Genomic DNA, 18939 nt, shown 5'->3' with positions numbered 1-18939 from the left:
TACCTATTGCATGGCGTGAAGGAACATTTTAGTGGTTGTGATACCATGACTTTTTTAATTCCATGATATAGGGATTAATTGGGCCAATATTTGTCAATATTATTTATTAAACACATTACACATTTTTGTTCTGTGAAACAGACCTCGCTGCATTCAGTATATGTATAGTAAATATTTAAGTCCACTTCAACTGCAGACTGGAGAAATGGATCACAAGTGTTGTGAAGAAATGCTGATTTATGTTCAGCAATTTTGTGAATCATTCGTTATAATTACTCGCATATCGCCAGTCTCTGAGGTGTGGACTTTCAGGGCATGTTGCCACCTTGGCGTCACAGATCGTGCAAGTGAAAATATAAGTTTGTTCTAAGTGTGTGTTTGTTTGTGTTTCTATAGGGGTCTAAGGCCTGGACGTCACCTGGAGGACGACGATATTGTGCCCGAACTGGCTTACATCCATCCCAGAGAAAGACCAGACTGGGAGGAGACCATCAGCGCCATGGTGAGACACACACACAGACTGGGAAAGCCTGTAGTGATGTTGATGCTTTCATCATGCATGTCCTGCCTTTATCACAGCTCAGCTTAAGTGTCGGTCGTGACACCCCAGATCCTTTGATAATAGCCCGCCGATCGGCTTGTCCATCACTGTCTTATCTGCTTTTCCCGATTGATTAGTTGTGCCTGAAACTGTGTCTCCTCGGCTTCTGAAACACTATCGCGCACTCATGTTTAATGCAGAGGACTGTTTACGTCCCGAAGCTACTCTACTCCTCACTCTTTGCATAGATAGTCATCTACCTGCCATCTGTGTGCTCCTGTATCAACGCTTCCATTCCATTCACCAGACAGCATCATTCATTATTTCCTTAGCTCCCATCTTTAGTTCGGGCTCTGCTTATTGCATCAACAGCATGCTGAAAATGAGGCCGTCTCCATGGTAACATGCAGAGCCACCCGTGGTCGGTGTGTGGTTGTAGCCCTATTGCATTTGCTTACTTGAATTGGGCCTTAGAGAGAGAGAGAGAGAGAGTGAGCGAGAAAGGGAAACAATAATCTCTGCAGACTAATGAATATTGATACCAGAGGATGAGCTTTTAATTCAGCGTGTCTGTTATTCTTTGTTCAATATTTGATTCAAGAGGGACATTATACTAGAATAACATGCATTATGTATTATATATGATGGTCTCAAGAAGTGATGAGAATCACTAAACCAGGATAGATGATAATATGAGTTGACCACAGAGCAAAGAACAGTGGGACAAAACCACATTTCATTCTCTCAGTTGAAATTAAAGTAGGGCTGAAACAATTACTCGATTAATCGATTACTAATCGATTACTGAATCAATGGTTAACTAGTTTGATAATCAATAATTTGGTTTGAGTGTATTCAAAAGAATTAAAACCAGTTTCTGTGATTTTTCAGCTTCTTTAATGTGAATTTTTGGTTTCTTTGCTCCACATTACAAAGAAATCGTTAAAACTCATTTTGGTTTGTGAACAAAACAAGACATTTGAGAGCATCGTCATTTCCATGTTTGACAAACACTGATCAATATTTTTCAGCATTTTCTGACATTTAATGGACCAAGTGATTACTCACTTAATCAAGAAAATAATCGACAGATGAATCGATTATGAAAATAATCCTTAGTTGCAGTCCTAAACTAAGTATTGCTTAATAATAAATGAAAGTCACACAAACCAAAGTTTGAGTTGACTCCAATAGATATTATGGCTGCAATTGACAGTCATTTAATTATCAATAATTCTATTTATTTCACACTCATGAACCATGACAAAAAAGAGAGTCGGACAGTTTTTGCAGATTTCGATGTATAATATTTAAGCAACACATCATTTATACTAAATATAACTAAAGAGTTAACACGGTGCATGGGGGTTAGATGATCAGTGAGTCAGTGAGTGAGTGTGACTGCCAGATCCTAGGCACAACAGGGAGACACTGGCCAGGTGCTCCAGCTGTGTTAATAAACTCCACCCACACACCTGCCAAAGAAACAACAGGCAGAAAAGAACCGGGGAAAACTCAAACACAGCAGGCCCCTGCTAGAGCAGGAGGGGCGTCACAGTCTTTTACTGGATTGGTTTAAGTATATCAAAAACTGAAATCATTTGAAGGTGAAATTAAACTGAAGCTCCCTGTAGTTCACCTGGTAGAGGAGGTTCTCCATGTTCTGAGGCTTCAGGTCTCAGGTTTGCTTCCTCTTTGCTGTGTATGCCACAATCTGTTCTGCTTAAAAGAGAGAAAGAGAGACTAAAGGCAGAGTGTCCCCTAGAAGATTGCCAAAACGACTTTACTGTCAAATAAAATGACTGTTGAAACTGTTTGAAACATCTGCTGCCTCATGTCCTCCTCTGTCAGCAACGTGAAGTTTTCACCTAAAATAGAGGTGGTGGGGACTGTAAAGTCTGACCTGATCTGCATACTACCTTTCCTGTCACTGACCGTCTGGCTGTGGAGTCACAGGTCCACCTTGACTTAAGCTATTCTCATACATGAACTCTGAATAATGTCCGCAGAATTGGGTTCATTAACATTGTCCAGACTTATGCCGGGATCAGACTACACTATATTTTTGTTCAAAGGACGTGCACAGCGGGAGAATGACTGAGTGAGTTACTGATTAGTATTTTGTTGACCACAGCTGTGTTTTCAGCTGAATGTGTTCCAAATGAAGCAAGTGAGCATGGCTGATAGTTGATGCAGTGCTGTGTGGAGCCATAGATGTGTTTCAGCTGCACCAACAAGTCAACATGTGCCAGTGTTAACTACAAGCTTATTTGTCCATTTTCTTTCAATTATTGGGTGTGTATTTACAGCTTAAAGCCACGATCATTGCTCTGCACACCCATTATTTGAAGCCTGTTTGTTTAATAGCGTGACTTGGAAAGAACTTGCAGTAGAGATGCTCCCACACAATCTGCTGCATCAGGTATCTGTCGGGCGTGACGGCTCACGCCCACTGACCGGATCTACATTACAGCATCCACCTTGTCAGTGTTGGTATTAAATCCAAAGTTTTTGCCGTCATCATGTCAACTCAAGACGCACTCCTTGCCTTAGGTTCAATTTATTCCAAAGATACTAACACACGGTAAGGAGAAACGATTTTATCTTTGCCTTAAAGAGTTCCATAGAATATAACACTTGGCCCTCACTCACATTTACAACCGATGGACTGAATTTGCTAGAAGTTAAAAGCCTGTTGGTCGTTTGACTGATGCCGCCGTGCAAAACTCAAATGGAAAACTGTCAAGCAGTGGAAGCGTGGCAGAGATTTATTTGTGTGCATCATCAGCCGCATCCCTGATGTTAACGTGTGTATTTATGTGTTGTAGGCGAGGAGTGCCGAGATCCCTGAGCTGCGGAGTGAGCCCCTCATGCGCTCGTGCAGCAGCAGCACAGCCAGCATGAAGGTCAAAAATGTGAAGAAGTGAGTTCATGCACACACATAAGCACACACTCACCTGCCTCTGCCTGTCTCCTTCATCTCTCTCACACCTCTCCTTCTTTCTGTACATCTCTATTGCAATTAACTGGCAGTTGAGTGCCTGTTTCTGGCCCGAGTTCCTGCCATTCCTTGGGTCTGTTTCTTCTGTGTCTTCCTCCTCCTTTCACTCCCTCAGTTTGCTTGTACTTGTCGTGCACACTCCCACACGAATGTCAATCTTGAGCAGCAGGTGGAGAACTAACCAGCTAACTAAAATGAGCACATGTGTTATGTTTTCAGACTTTGCTTCACCAAGGGCCACTTCCCCAAACTGGCCGAGTGCGCTCACTTCCACTATGAAAACGTGGACTTTGGCACAATTCAGGTAACGTCTGTCTCCCACAATTAATTCACTTTTATGTCAAGTTAAAATGTGAATCCTAGATGATGAAGAAATCACACTGGATCTGGGTTGATGGCCCTTAGAGCAGTGTGTGTCTTGCTCTCACTAGTTATTCCCCTGCAGTGTTGGGTACGAAACTGGAAGATTCTTATGTAAACAGGAATATGACTCACATGTCTCTTCCAGTTCGTGATGAGCACGTTTATAATTTATTTATTTTTTGGGGCTGTTGGTATCTGTTGGAAATTCTTGTTGATTTGCATATGTTTTGTATTATTTTCATAAATACCCCCGTCAGCTACAGCTCATCCTCATTTGTTTCAGCTTCACACGCTACAGGATTGGTCATCTACAGGCTTATCTTGGCTTGAGTTCAGGATTTGCGACATCTGTCAGAAAGCCTGGTTTACAGACTGAATGAGTGAGTTGTGAATGAAGTAACTTTTTAGGAGGATCTGATAAAACACCTAAGCTGTGTTTTGGGAATTGTAAGATCCAGTGTCTGTGTGGCTTAAGTCAGTATTTGTTTGTCCACATTTTAATACGTTTTTAAACCCCACAGCCTCAAGGTGTTGGGTAGCTTTTGCTTTACTGTCAACAGTCCGTTCTTGTTAAATTGTTCTCATCATTATACTGTGAATACAACCGTTTCCAAGGCTTTGTCATTATGTTAGGGATCCAGAAGGGGTCAGCAGTCAGCTTAGTTTACGACATGTGCAGCAGTAGAGCGAGAGCGTGTGTGTCCAAAGTGTTCATCTGCCTCACCTGCAGGCTGTTTGTTGATGCAGCTCCGGTTACACCACATAATCATCCGTCCATTAACAGCATGCATAACAGAATCTCGGGCCAATATGAACTGCTCTTGGGAGATTGCTGCATCTTTTGTTATCCCAGCTGTGTGTGCTGGCTGCTCTCGCTGCCACAGGGCAGCTCCACTGTCTCACCCTTTGTGGCGTCCCTGTTGCTTTCAACCAGCCCTGCCTCTTTGTTTTGCTTGGGTGTTTGCTGCCGTTTGGTTTCGGTATTCAGTGCAGCTCCCTCCTCAACTTCGACTTAACTCGCGTTTTTTCTGTCTTCATTAAAAGGGCTCTTTATTCTCTGTTTGTTCCCACTGTCAGACGGACTCTTTATATTTTATGTATAATCTCATCTCAGTCAAACCAAACATGTTTGCTTATTTGACGAGCTCATCACAAGTGTATTGTTTTTAATTTTTGACGAAGTTGTCGGTCCAAAGAATTCGGACGTGATGTAAATACTTGACGGAGTGATGAATAAAAACACTGCTGCCGAGTTAAGCATTTCCTCGTATTGAATGTTCATATTTATCACGGTGCTCATTTGACTGATGCGTCTGTCATGTTTGTCACAGATGCGCACAGTGCAATTTGTTGTGCAGTCGTGTTGTTTGTCATCTCTTAAGAAGTTAAGAATTTAAATTTCACATGAAGTTACGCCACTAAATTCATTCTTTAATGAATCAGTAATCCTCATAGACTGTGCGTTCGTGTGTGTGCAGAACACTGGACTGAGATCACGCTGAGGACTTGGGTTCAGACCGGGCCTTCTGCTCTAAGACAAATTATTTCATTTCCATAATAAAAAAAATAAATAAAAAAAAGCCCTGCCAAAGGAGAAGTTGAGTCAGGCAGGGTTTTGTTGTGGAAACATTAGTCACTGAAGTCCAAGAAAGAGTGTTCCTGCATACAGAGCAGCTCTTGTCTGGCAGTTTTTTGTCTCATGACTCTGGAATATTAAATAATGTTTGACTGGAAACAGGCAGGTTCTTTTTGGCAGAGGAGGTTGTTGATGTCAGGTCTGTTCCTCGCCGACAATGACATCAGTGAATTCATTTTCATAACTTTTCATTTGAGTATAATTCATTCTTAAGTGCTGGATGATGCTCTTGAGTGGCTGGTGAGAATGAGGTGAATTGATCAGCTATCACTATAATGAACAACAATATAATTCAGTCAGTGTCGTCTGACCAGCTGACTGTACTGTTGCTTTGCAGCTTCCCCCCTCCCTCGAAGGTTAAGCTGTAGATAATGAATGAAATAAGCTGAACAGGTAAATGTCAACTTAAATGGGAGATTCTATTTTTTTTTATGAAGGACAATTTGTCACTGTGTTCTTCTTGCAAATAGCATCAGTCTGTGAGTCTTATCAGCTGAATCTCTGGCAGCAGTTCAGCAAATTTCCTCGGAGGATGAATCCTATAAATATATGTAGACTGTCCTTTTCGCCTCAGGATGAACCTTTTCACTTTGGCTTAATCGCTATCATTACTTCTGTGATAAATGATGAATCCAGATCCATGATAGCAGCATATTACTAATGCAGACAAACTATGAAAGCCACTGTCAGTGAAATACTTTAGTTGTTAACTAAACCCCTGAACCACCCTTTTCATATTAAAATCAGTAGATGTGGGATAAATGGGATCAAAATCGGCGTATCCTCTGCCTCCCTGGTCAAACACCAGCTACTGCATTCACATTTTGCCAGAGGCTTTCTTAGTCCAATCTTGCTTGACTGGTACACTCTTTCATCAGTGCGAGGCTTATTGTCCCAGACTACTTTCTCTCTTTTTTTAAACGCAGGAGCTGTTGCTCAGTCACCTTTCTCTCTCCACCATGTGAAGCACGGTGTGAGCAGCTGCAGCTCCAACTCAGTGTCAGGTTTCGCTGCCACACCATGCTCCCACACTGCTCTGCACTCTCCCTCCTCCTCTCTCTCACTCAGGTGTCAGCCCACTTCTTTGGCATTTTTCAAAATCAGGCATTGGGGCGGAGTGAGCTGCGGAAGATGGGGTTTGGTTACACTTGAATCTAGAGTGTTTTTTCAGTAACCTGCGTCTCTCAGTTCCCCTTTACACTTGGCATTAAAATGGGTTTTCTGTGATCAGATCTCAATCGGATAGCACCTGACCACTTATAAGTACAGATGTGAATACACTCTAGATGGATTGAGTGTCTGATGCATCTTCAAGAAGAGCAATATTTACTTGGAGTGGAGATATGTAGGGATTTTCTCCAAGATCTCCAGTTTCCTCCCACAGTCCCAAGACATGCAGATTAGAGGATTAAGTAAATTGGACACTCTAAGATGACCATAGGTGTGAGTGGATGATTGTTTGTCTCTATGTGGCCCTGTGAACTGTCCAGGGTGTACCTCGTCTTTTGCCCTATGTCAGCTGAGATTGGCACGACCCCCTGTGACCCTCATGTGGAGGATAAACCGGTAGAAGGTGTATGGATGGAAATAGGTAGGTGGCTCCGACCACAGCAAATGAGAAAGCAGCAACATAACTGCACAGTCTCTTCTGCTATTGTCGGTTTTACGATTGTTGAAAACCGTACGGCTTACATAGTTGTTGTTGTACAAGATGTGACGCTGTAGTCTGCTGCAGGACATCTTCGCAGAAGAAGAGAGGGGGTGATGTAAGGGAGGGATGACCGTGATCAGATAGCAATCGGATCTTGATGGGGACACCGGAGACGCATGTTAACACCAGGTGGTGAAGTGCTATCCTATCACAGTCCGATCACAGAAAACACATTCTAAATAAGATCTGAGAATAAATATTGGAAAAACTTTCCCTGTATCTCACAACACTTTGTCCAATCAGGAGCCTGAACTCCACAAAGAGGAGCTTGTGAGCTTGTGAGGTCCGGCTGTTTGTTGATGAATAAATAGGAAGGAGTGAACGGCAGTAATAAACAGGAAGTCGATGTCATTGACTGACAGCTTTACCATATGCTCTGGATCTCTTACGTGTTGCCATGGGTGTTCGGGGATGCAGACAGAGACATAACAAAAAAAAAATGATGTCATCACTGGAAGTGGTTTTACTTTGGCTTGGAGTTGGTTTTACTCATAATACAAAAGTGTGTCATTGGGGGATTGTTGTGCATTCAGGAAGTTTCCACAAATTGTGCACACATTCTTAAGCACAGGAACAAAGTGGTCAATGGAACCAGATAAATCGAGGCTCTTGTGTCGTCGTTTTGAAGAGTAATAATTAATGACCATATAGTATCTGTGAAAACAACTTGGCTCCTTTTGGCGGATACTCCGAAGCAGCAAACTCTGCAGCTCTCATCAGTGTGAGCTTGTCTGCCTTTCTTTTTGGCTCAGCATGCTCCCAGCTGTTTTATGCATCTTGTGCAGACTGAACATCCAAAGAAGTTATCATTCATCAGGAAGGTATAGAACTGTAAATGATGAATACAAAATACATCACAAAACAAACTACTTTTTAAAGAGCCGCATGCATGGAGAGATGTGTAGGTTTTCAATTTGAGATTTGATTCAAGTACTATAGTATATTGTGGCTTTAGCTCTGTTCACAGTAGTCGCTAAAGTGATCTATTCTGATTCAGTTCCGATTCAATCGTGAGACCACTCTGCGGAAGAGGGAGACTGGCCAGAAATGGAAGGTGTCGCAGTGGATTTGTGGATGATTTAGTTTTATAGGATGATGCTCTCCTCCATTGTTGGATGATGATGATGACGCCACTAGCAGCAATAAAGGCATGTGGATTTTGATATATGTACCATTCTCACTTATGTTCCTTGGTGCTACATTTTGGATATATATGAAATCTAGGACCACCCACTGAAGTGTCACAAATCTGATTTAAAAAAAATCTGAATTGAAAATCACATTTATGTGCCCATGCAGACCCGAGTAAAATCAGATCTGAGTCACATCAATGGAAAAAAAGATATGATTCTCAGAATAAGTTGGCTGTCAAAACAATTTCAGGGATGAATTGAAGGCTGTTAAAATGATGAAATGTTATTGTTGAAACTTTTGAAGTGAACAAACTATTTGTGCTGTCCCTCATATTTCTTCTTCAAGTGCAAGCGAGCTTCAGAAAAAGAGTCTAAGAAAGGTCCCTTTACAAAAACAGGCGTAATAACTTTTGTTCACATGCTTCGAAAGGAAAAACAGGAAATAAAAAATAGTGAAGGCCAAACACTTTGGCAAAACAACCTCCACATCAGACAGCAGAGTAGATTTACACAGTATACTGTTTAAACTGTGTCTACCATCAGTATGTCATGCTACAGTGATCCATTTTCCTTCTCTGTGTTGTATTAAAAAATGCTTGAGGGAAGATGGAATGGACTTGCTGTATCTGGCAGCGAATAATCAAGCCACTCATTTAAACGTCTGCTTGAACAGGAAGTAAACTTGTTGACCCTTTTCACATGCTGTTTAGATTGAGCTGTAGCTGTAGCCACTTACGAGGTGAAACTAACAAGCACATGTGTCTAATAAAGAGCCATTTCCTTAGAAACTTGCTGATTGGTCAGGAGTGTTTTTCAGTGCTGTATTTTCTCTGTATTCTCAGTTCCCTTCGCTCATGTCCCCCTTTCATGTCTCTCTTCAATGGCCTCCAGCTTCTGCAGCTAGACACCAGGAAAATAAATTTATTGTGTTCACCACGACTCTCTCCCATATGGTTTATCTGCAACCTGCCACTTTGTCCCATCCTGTTGCGCACAGGCAACTCTGTGGTTCGAGCTTTGAGAACAGTTTACTATTAATGGAGAGTTTGAAGCCACACAAGCTGGTTCTGTCCAAACACTATGTCATCATTCTTTTTTGTGTCTGATGAGAAAATATGTTTTGGGTGGTTGTTGCTTGGTTGTGTGAACTTCAGCCTGGAGTGAGTTTGATAATAAAAGTTTGTTTTCCCCAGAGGGAAAAGATTCTCTTACGCTTACCATGTGAACGTTAGATTAAGATTTATCACAAGTTGGTCCATTATGCAACTTCTAATGCTGAAACATGAAAACCTCCTTCAGTGAAGGAGACACTGTCCTCAGTCCTGAAGTTGAAGGTTTGAGAATAACACTTTTACATTTTTTCGTCAACATTATGATTCATTTTATATTTTTGTTTTTTTTTGTTTTTAAAAAAGTGGGAATAGTCATAATTGTGCAAAATTAAAAAAAAAATAGTGAAATTTCACAAATTCTATCCAATTTTTTTATTATATTTGCACATTCTTATAGCCTCTGTTTATAAGTTTTAACATCGTAATGGAAAAAAGCTGCCTAAATGCTCTAAGGGTTTAGAACATTGTGTGACTCATTATGTTTAGTCAAGCAACTTTTATCAAAAGTGTTAAAATTCTATGTGTAGACGAGCAATTTTGAACATTACTATTCAAATCAGTGTGTGTTATTAGCATGGCCTTAATTGGGCCATGTTTTCTTTGGTATTTTAAAAAAACTGGTATTGGCTGAATAGATTACTGATTTACTGAGTTGACAAATGCTGCTAAGTGACTAAAACTTCTTTATTACCTAAATATATTGGCCAAAAAAACATATTTCGTCACCAGGCTGTACTGATTTCTAAGTATCCGCATTGGCCATAGAAAAACCCATATTTTTAAAACACGTCTGTGGAGGATATTTAAAGATCATTTCCACATCTGGACTATATCATGGTTTTTCTACTTATTTGTGTTTTCAGATGTGTTGAAGTACAACTCCGTGGGGGGGGGGGGTTAATTACACTGCATGTGAGGTTTAGAAATGACAGACACAGGAAATGGAACAAGACACTGTCAGTTAATTAATTATTGCGTCTGTTATTGGTTCAAATATTAATGGCAATTAATCACCTTACACTTAATATTTTAACATCTCTCCTTTTGCGGAGTACTGAGTTTAAACATTGCTGGCTATAAATAAGTTACTTATGCCATGGCTTTGTAGTGTCTCATCAACGTGATACACACCATACCATCCTTCTCTCCGTGTGTTTGCTTTCAGGGCTCGGTGCGTTGGCTCTAGACATGTAAGATCGCAGCCAGACAGACAGCAGCACTTCAACACAAAAGCTCTGACCCTCTGGCTACTTGTATGTGCAGACAGACATTCGCTGGCTGTGTGTTGCAGATACAATGAACCAAGGAAAATACACACATGAAGTGGGGAAAAAAGAACTGAGGCAAGAACTTTAGTGGCTGACGCAAAAGCAGAGTTGATGTTGGGTGTTCCGAGACAGAGATCAATAATAAACTTGGGTGTGTGTGATACATGTCTTGTTTTGTGCGTGTGTGTGTGTGTGTGTTTCGTGAGAGGGAAGAATGGAGACAAAGGCATATACATGTTGGTGTATCTATCTATCATGGCAATCAGTCAGAGTTTAACAGCTGTGAAGGAGTGTCCACGCTCTCATCTCGACAACAGTGCATGCACTTATAGGGGGGTATGGGTGAATGACAGCGGTGGGCTGAATGTATGTGTGCGGCCATGCACGTTATGAAGACTCACGCCCCCCTCTGTCGCTTTAAGTAGCCGTGTATTGCCGTGTATTTACAGTCTGTATGGAGGTAAAGAGGAAGGGAAAGGCTCTGTCATTTTGTCTTTGCTCTTACCCATCCATATATCCACATTTCTATCCATCCCTCCATCACTTTATCTGCATCCACCCTGCAAGCTGAGCAGCGTGATGCAATATGCTTCCACTGCCCACTCTACCCCCTTACTCACAAAGGACCAAGAAAACCCCCCTCCCCCCTCCCTATCTCCAGTGGGACCCAATCCATCAACTGCAGCACTACACTGGAGAGCGCACTGGGCAGCACCCCACCCAGCACGGCTGTCCTTTAAAGGCACAGCACCCAGTGAACATTATGCATGATAGCATTACTGAGTCGGTGTTATTACATGGAGAGAGCCTGCCGTTCTGGACGTGAGATTTGTATTAGCTCCACTCTCTTATGATTCCACTGTGGACAAAGCAAACAGTGAGCCATGCGAGTGCAAAGAGATGATGTCAAAGCCTCCATCACATGTTCATTCACAGGACCTCTCCACTCCCTCTAAGTGGAGGATGATGTAACGCTCAGACTCATTGTCCTTGTTGGAGGAAACAAAAGACCAGCCAGATACACTCACACACACACACACACACACACATAGTATAACCTCCCTCTCTTCCTCTTTGTCATGTTCATGGTCAGAGGACCGCTCAGTTGTGTTTGAGGTATGTGTGAAACATATTTCTACGTAGAAAATCCAACAGCTTCAGCTTGGTTATCAAATTTTGTGTGTGAAACACTTGTTTCTTTTATTTGTTTAACTTCCCTGTCCCTGCATCCCTCAGTTAATAACCAATGTCTGGGGGTGAGCTGGTGTCTGTAGCCCTAGATATGACATAGTAAACAACCGGTCATTTCATTCAGACTATATGAAATGATAGACTGTTGTACCCGTCTGTCACTAACCAAACTGCCCACCACATTCATCTAGCATGTCTACACTACAAGCAGGAGAGACACATGCTTCTGAAGCACAGACTATAGCCAAAATTGCATGGAATGTGCAACTGAAATTCAGTCTCACCACAGATAACGACTTATGTTCCTGTTTTTTGGGGTGTAGATTGGCAAGATGGACAACAAGAATTGGAAAGTGAAGCATGCTATTGCAGTCTCTTCCAGTTTTATGCACCTTAACTTTAAAGCTGTAGTGCACACATTTTAAACTTAAATTGTCAAATGACGGGGCAGGCAACGTGTGGAGTGAGTGAAGCAAGACGGCTTCACACAGTTGTACTATAGATAAGGACCGCAAGCGCCAATGAAAAGTTTCAGAAGTGGATTCTATTGCTAAAAATAAATCTGGATGCTCAGTAGGACCTCACAATTGTATTTTTCACAATTGTCCAAATTTGGAAATCCATGCTCTGCCAACAGTGATCCCCTAAACTACCGCCTGATTATGTGCTTGCATGAACCAATCTATCTGAAACTTGGAAACTCTGGTTACATTCTGGAACGAGTAACACGAAGGTAAAAGACCCATAACTCACCAAAGTAGTGTAGAAAAAAAAATCATTATTGACTTAACAAAGCAGATGAGGAGTATTTAAACAGACAGCACTGCTCTTTATTTTCTCTCTTTCTGCATGAGGAGTGAGTAGAAAGAACAACATCAGCGAGACCGCAGTGTTTTGATAACTATTCAGAAGTCGACTGGGGGCAATAGAGGTTCCACACTGGAGCTTTAAGATATGGTTCATGAACAGCAGTTCCGTTACTACTCAGTGTCATGATTGAGTTCCTTGAATCAGATTGCTCGGTCATCATCTTGATACTTTTGGACAGATCTGTGTAAGATCCACTTAGCGGTGGGATGTGTTTCTTTGAGTCCAGCGTGGTACATAGTCATGTTGAAAAAGTACTGCTCCTTTTTTTTTATATCACAATAAAACTGCTCTCTTTCCACCCATAGCATGCAAATGTCCTCGTCCAGGCTTTGTTGCTAGCAACTATAGTTATAAACTTAGAAACACTGACAAAAATGTCACCAAATTCCAGCTCTGTAATTGTAGGCCATATATTCCACTCTGGTCTTCTGTTGCTGTCTGGTCGGAATGAGGTGTTGAATAATATTGAACCCTGCAGAAACCAGATGTTTCTTATAAAAATAAAAATAAACTCTAAATGCTAAACTCCCTGCATTTTTCTTGGATTAAATTCCTGGAAAAAAAACAAAAAACATAAATATGCATGATATATAAACAACAAAGTACTGAGGAAATAAAAGGTACTGTTTAAGTGTTAAGATTTGTCTATAGCTAGTGGGTATTATGATTTTAGTTGTTTAGGGGAGTGTTTTCTAAATAAATCACAAGCAATGCTTTTAAGCCAAATGTACAAGGGCTGCATATATGCAACAGCTGCATATATGCACCCTCTTGTTATGGTTGCAGCTCCTCCACACTGATTTGTTTCCTGTTCCTTCTTCACATTTGACAAACTATCCCCTCCTCTCCAACCTGACCTGGGGGGCCTCTGGGGGGCAAATCGCCTGAATGTGGGACGTGGGAACATTATAAATGCTGAGTGTGCTGGAAGGAGCTGAAGGAGCAGTGGATGCATGTTTTGAACATCTTACCTCTTTCTGGCCTCATGGAATTTGAGTTGGAATGGAGAATACAAACTTGTCCTGAAGGAAGACCTTGAACCCAGAAACTGCTCCTAACCAGTGCGTGAATGTATATATTAATAAATGTTTGTGGGTAAAGACCTGGCATGCGACACATTATTAGGTGGGTTATGTTATGCTATTGTTTGGTGATATTGCACATATAAAATACAAGGTTTAGCTCTGATAAAAGAAAACCATTTGCCTTACACTACAGTCTTACCCTTCACACCCATATTAACAAATTTTTGTCTCGCATCATTCATACCCATTTACAGGCTGTAGCAGACATTAGGACCAATTTAGGGTTCACTGTCTTACCCAGGGACTCTTAGACAAGTCAGCATACAGGGGATCAAACTGCCAACCATCTGGTTAGAAGGTGACCCACTCTACCTCCTGACTCACAGCTGCCAGAAATAGGCTCTGTATAAGTTGAGGGTACCTCATTAAAGGTACAAATTGCACAACTGAGCAGCAGCGTGTCAGTAGCAAGACCAAAAATAGCCTTCATTGTTATTGCACTTATGTGCATGTTGGCCAGGCTGCCAGAAAAAACAGAGCATGTAACATTTTGTGTGCATCAAATGACTTATTTGGAAGTAAAAGTGGAGTGTTGCCTTCAGCTGGATGATTTCAACTACTTTCTGCCACTACCGAGTAGTACGGGCCGTGTCTACTGCAGTGTTCAAGTGGAATTGGAGAACTTGTAATTACGACATGGAAAGTCATGCACAGTGTATCCTGAACTCGGAGCCCTCTGAATTTCTAGAGTTAACAGATTGTGTTTATGACAGGGGAGTGTTCAAATGTGCTTGTCTTGTGGAAACAACAAACAACCCCATTTGAGCATATATTAATATAGTGGGTCCAAAGGTTCCAACATTACTCAAATGCAGTAGCTCTTTTCTGTGCGTGCATGTGTGTGATCTAACACACCAGTGTTTGATCGTAAAATGGTGCTACAGCCAACATCAAGGTGTAACAGCAGCAGTGTGCACGGTGGCCATAATTAGTAGGATCCACATATTGACTGCTGTAAGGTAAGTGTTATACATACACGTTCAAAATAGTTCCTACGGTTAAGTTCTCAACCTTAAGTTAGAATATGCAATTGTTATCATATTTTGAAATCACGCCGAAATGCTCCATCACAAGTCAAACAGATTATATAGTAAGTATTCAACTGGAGCTCTAATTCTTTTTTGTTTTATCGCACATCAAATCAAAGTCGCAATAGATATTGGATATGTTTCCCAAAACGTTCAGCCCCAATATACAAGTCTCTGTGTGAATACTTGTACACAGCGGTAAGCAAATGTTCCTCATAATGGGATTTGCTTTGTGAACCTCCTCCAAGTCATGATCTCATCCCCTTACAGCGATCCCTCGCTCAGTTTAAATCCCATTGTTCTCCTTAGTCCCCGAGCAGAGCCATGTTTATAGCTTAGTGATGATTTTTAGATGGAGCCCAATCACATTTCTTTGCTCAGCCCTGAAACACTGTAGCAAGGCCCCACAGGCAGCTCTGTACTTAAAGCCCCTTTTAGTTGGGCAGTCTGATAGAAATACCATAGTTGAAAAAATAATGTCATTGGAGACCAGCTATTATTTTTAATCACTCCCCTACATCCCACAAATTTTATCCTCATGATTGTGAAAATAACAAGTCTTTAACTTGTGAAGTTTTTATATATATATATATATATATATATATATATATATAGATATACATATAGATATACATATAGATATATAGATATGTGTATATATATGTATGTGTGTGTATATATATGTATATATATATATATATATATATATACATATATATATACATACATACATATGAGTAATCTACTGTTCAAATGTGTCTCACAAAAAAGTATGTTCTCACAGGCCATTACTTCCTGTACCTTCCTGTATTGCTGTACTGGTCCAGTCTCCTTTGGACATTAATTGTTTATAATCAGGCATTGGCGATCCCCTGGCATTCCTTAATGAGTCATTAAGTCCACATTTGTCATTGATCTTTGTTTTCCTTAGTGGGAAGTGTTGCCCTGACCACCTTTGCCATTCACGTCACAGATATTGCAGCATGCGTTGTCTTGCTTTAACTTTTTAAAAGTGTACTTTGGCCCCATGTTGCTATGACTCGCTCGCTGTGTCTCAGTGCAGAAGCTGCCTTCTTTACATTTGATTGCTGATTTTACATCACAACACCTTCTGTCCCATTTTAAAAGCTCTTCCAAATGTGCCAGGTTAATGGTGCTTTTCCATTATCCATTCTAACACTGCTCGGCTCAGCTAGAGATGGTAGTTGGTGTCTGGTGCTTTTTTTTGGCACCCGCTCTGGCGAGGTTCCGAGCGGGCTGAGCCAATACTAAAATCTGACCTCTGAAATCTGACAATGCCCTCGCATTGTCAGATTTGGGATCAAGTTTATCGAGGGTCTAAGTGCAGAACGTGTAGCAGGGGCATCTTGCAGCTTGCATGCAGCTGTGTGTTGGGAAGCTGTGACTGATAATGAGGAGGGAATTGTGTGGTTTTTGAACTTGTGTAGTGTGGGTAGAGGACACTTAGTCTTCTGCAGCTTCATGTTAAGTTTCTGTGTCGGCTGAATTCTGTTTGCTCTGAAATCTTTCCTGGTGCACCGTGTCATAACACATCCGTGGAAATGGTTGCATTTCCTGGACAACGCCTGACCTCTGTGCATGTGGTCTGCCATAAATCAGTTCAGCTCGTCAGTGGCAGAGCAGAGAGCTGAATGAAGTGGGTCATCATTGGATTATCATTTGGTATTCATAAGTAGAATGATCGTGGAAATTGATTTGATGCTCTGGAATCCGGCTGAAGCAAACGCCCCAGTGAGAGGGCAGGTTCACAGCTCATCCTGAACTGAAATATTTGGTCAGCATCACGAGGAAGAGTCGTCTCAGAAATTATGGTTTCAACCATGACAGTAAGTTTCATGCTTTGTGATATGTATTTAAGGGTTTTTCTTGTGCAGAGAGGAACACGCACCATTTTTCTCAAGCTGCACAAAGTGTGTCTCGTTTTTGAGTCCACAGCTCGCAGTCACAGCTGATGAAACTTTTTCTTTCCTCATTTTTTTCCCTTTTTCGTGAGGTATTTGGCTGCAACCTGAGAGCACACTTTTTCAGCAGACTTATTTTTGGTGAATGTATTCCTACTTTGCAAGTGCGAGGAGGTGCAAGCTAGCACACACCATGGGTTATTTACTGTGAAGTGAAGGTTTAAATGCAGAGGTTCGCTCATCAGGCACAGAGGTGGCTTCCCATTATCTGCTGTGTTTGCAAAGCATCAGTTATTAACGTAATTTGAGGTGCAACACTTATCTGTCCTTTGACTCTTTCATTTTCTTTTTATTGTCCTCTACTATTAATTGCATGCAGGACTGCACTTTTTCTCAATTAAGCTCTTTTGTTAAAACATGACTGTGCCAGAGGACGGCACATGAGGAAAGAACAAAAAATGCTCTCCTGCAATTGCCTCCCCCTCCCCTTTTTCTCTATTGCCTCTTGCCCTCTCCTCTGCTTCTCCTCTGCTTGCTTTCTTTCTCCTTCCCTCCCTGCATCCCTGCTCTTTGTCCCAGGAACGTACCAACTATATAGGGAGTGGAGGAGGAGAGAAGGGGGCGGGGTGAGCCAGCATGTCAGACAGGGGGGAGAGAATTGTGTGTGGTTAAGGGACAGAGAATCAGTCAGAGAGGTCGGCAGAGGCAGGAGAAGACTCAAACACTCAGACTTTTTTTTGTGTTTTTTTTATCTGGTGGTTCCCTCCCGTCATTTCCTCCTGCTAATGAGATAGTTAAAGTTCTGTTGAGTGGCAGGCATCAGAGGAACGGAGCTAACGAGCGATAGAAGGCAAAAACACCAGGATGGGGCATTATGATGACAGGATGAGTGATAGACCAAAATGGAGGAGATGAAAGCTATCCCACTGAGGAATCCTTCAAAGCACCACCACCTCGTGCTCCAGCACTGCTGCTAATGTGTGCTGGAAATATTGTTGCCTCCCCCTGGCTCTGACTCCCACACCAGGAGAGCTTACGCTGCATGCAAAAGAAAGTGGAGAGCTGACATTTACGTCCCACTGAGGGGAATTGTGTTCCGGACACGCGAAACAGGACCCTGCGAGACAGGATGTACATTCCCACACTCTAGAAACGCACACTCGCACTGGGAAATAGAGAGCTGGGACAGGTGTTTGAGACTTGAGGAGGGGGGGTAAAGTCTGAGCATGAAGCTCCTCTGCACTAAGGCAAGGAAAGTGTAGGAGCTAAAACAAGAGACAAGGGGAAAACAGAGCTAAGCTGCTGTGAGTAAAACGTGTCTTTTAATCTTGCTGACCATGCTGTCTTCTTTTCTTTTTCTGCACCTGATCTGCAGTCGTGATTCCCCCTTGATTTTGTGCAGCTGTGGGGAAATGACTCGTGTATAGACTGAGGTTTTTTCCCCCCATCTGCAGAAACCTTTGTTAGGAACGTGCTACTCTGACGTGTTCTCTTTGAAAGCTGACCACCATGCATGGTGTTCCTCTTGCTGTTAATGTTGTAAGCCTGGTCTTACAATGATGTTAATAAGAGGAAGGGGCAGACCACCTTTTTATAGATGTGCATCTGTTTCTGTTATGACCATATACAAATGGAAACCAGGGAGAAACTTAGGATATAATTCCACTTATTTTCATTCTGATCTGTCCATTGTTAACATGGACTTGCAGTTAGTACCTGTTTCTGGTGCTTCTGGTAAAGAAGGTGCAGTTTTGTTGTGGACCGGCACTGGCAGGCCTCTTTGCCGTTGGGCTTTGCTGGTGCTATAGGGACATTGTGTGCTCGTGCAGTGCCGGTTGGATTGGAATCAAATTATAATGTGGTGTGCATGCATTGCAGAAACGGCCTGGAATGGTAGACGAGACGACCTGTTTGACATGACATGGAGAGGATCTGGTCCTGGCTCTGTGTGACTCATGGCATAATTTGTAATTTTGATAAAAGCAGAAGCTGAAATGTTTGAGCAGCCCTGTTTTTGTATTAACCGTCTTCTACACCAAGTACTAAATATAAAATTGTTTTCATGCTGACAATATGAC

At 41.8% G+C, this 18939-nt stretch overlaps 1 protein-coding gene across 3 annotated transcripts in view; it reads left to right on the top strand.

Annotated features, from left to right (window-relative positions):
• The window catches only part of arhgap32b (Rho GTPase activating protein 32b), a 95988-nt gene that overhangs the window by 33849 nt on the left and 43200 nt on the right, over window positions 1-18939 (top strand). For all 3 annotated transcript variants that reach the window (XM_044041769.1, XM_044041770.1, XM_044041768.1), the window contains exons 3-5: window positions 397-502; window positions 3370-3464; window positions 3762-3846. In XM_044041769.1, the coding sequence (XP_043897704.1) occupies window positions 397-502; window positions 3370-3464; window positions 3762-3846 (286 nt within the window). The remainder of the gene's footprint in view (window positions 1-396; window positions 503-3369; window positions 3465-3761; window positions 3847-18939) is intronic.

The sequence above is a fragment of the Solea senegalensis genome, linkage group LG13, assembly GCF_019176455.1.
Source record: "Solea senegalensis isolate Sse05_10M linkage group LG13, IFAPA_SoseM_1, whole genome shotgun sequence".
Taxonomy (NCBI): Eukaryota; Metazoa; Chordata; class Actinopteri; order Pleuronectiformes; family Soleidae; genus Solea; species Solea senegalensis.
The sequence above is the reverse complement of the archived record's forward strand: the minus strand, read 5'-3'. Positions and strand labels throughout refer to the sequence as shown.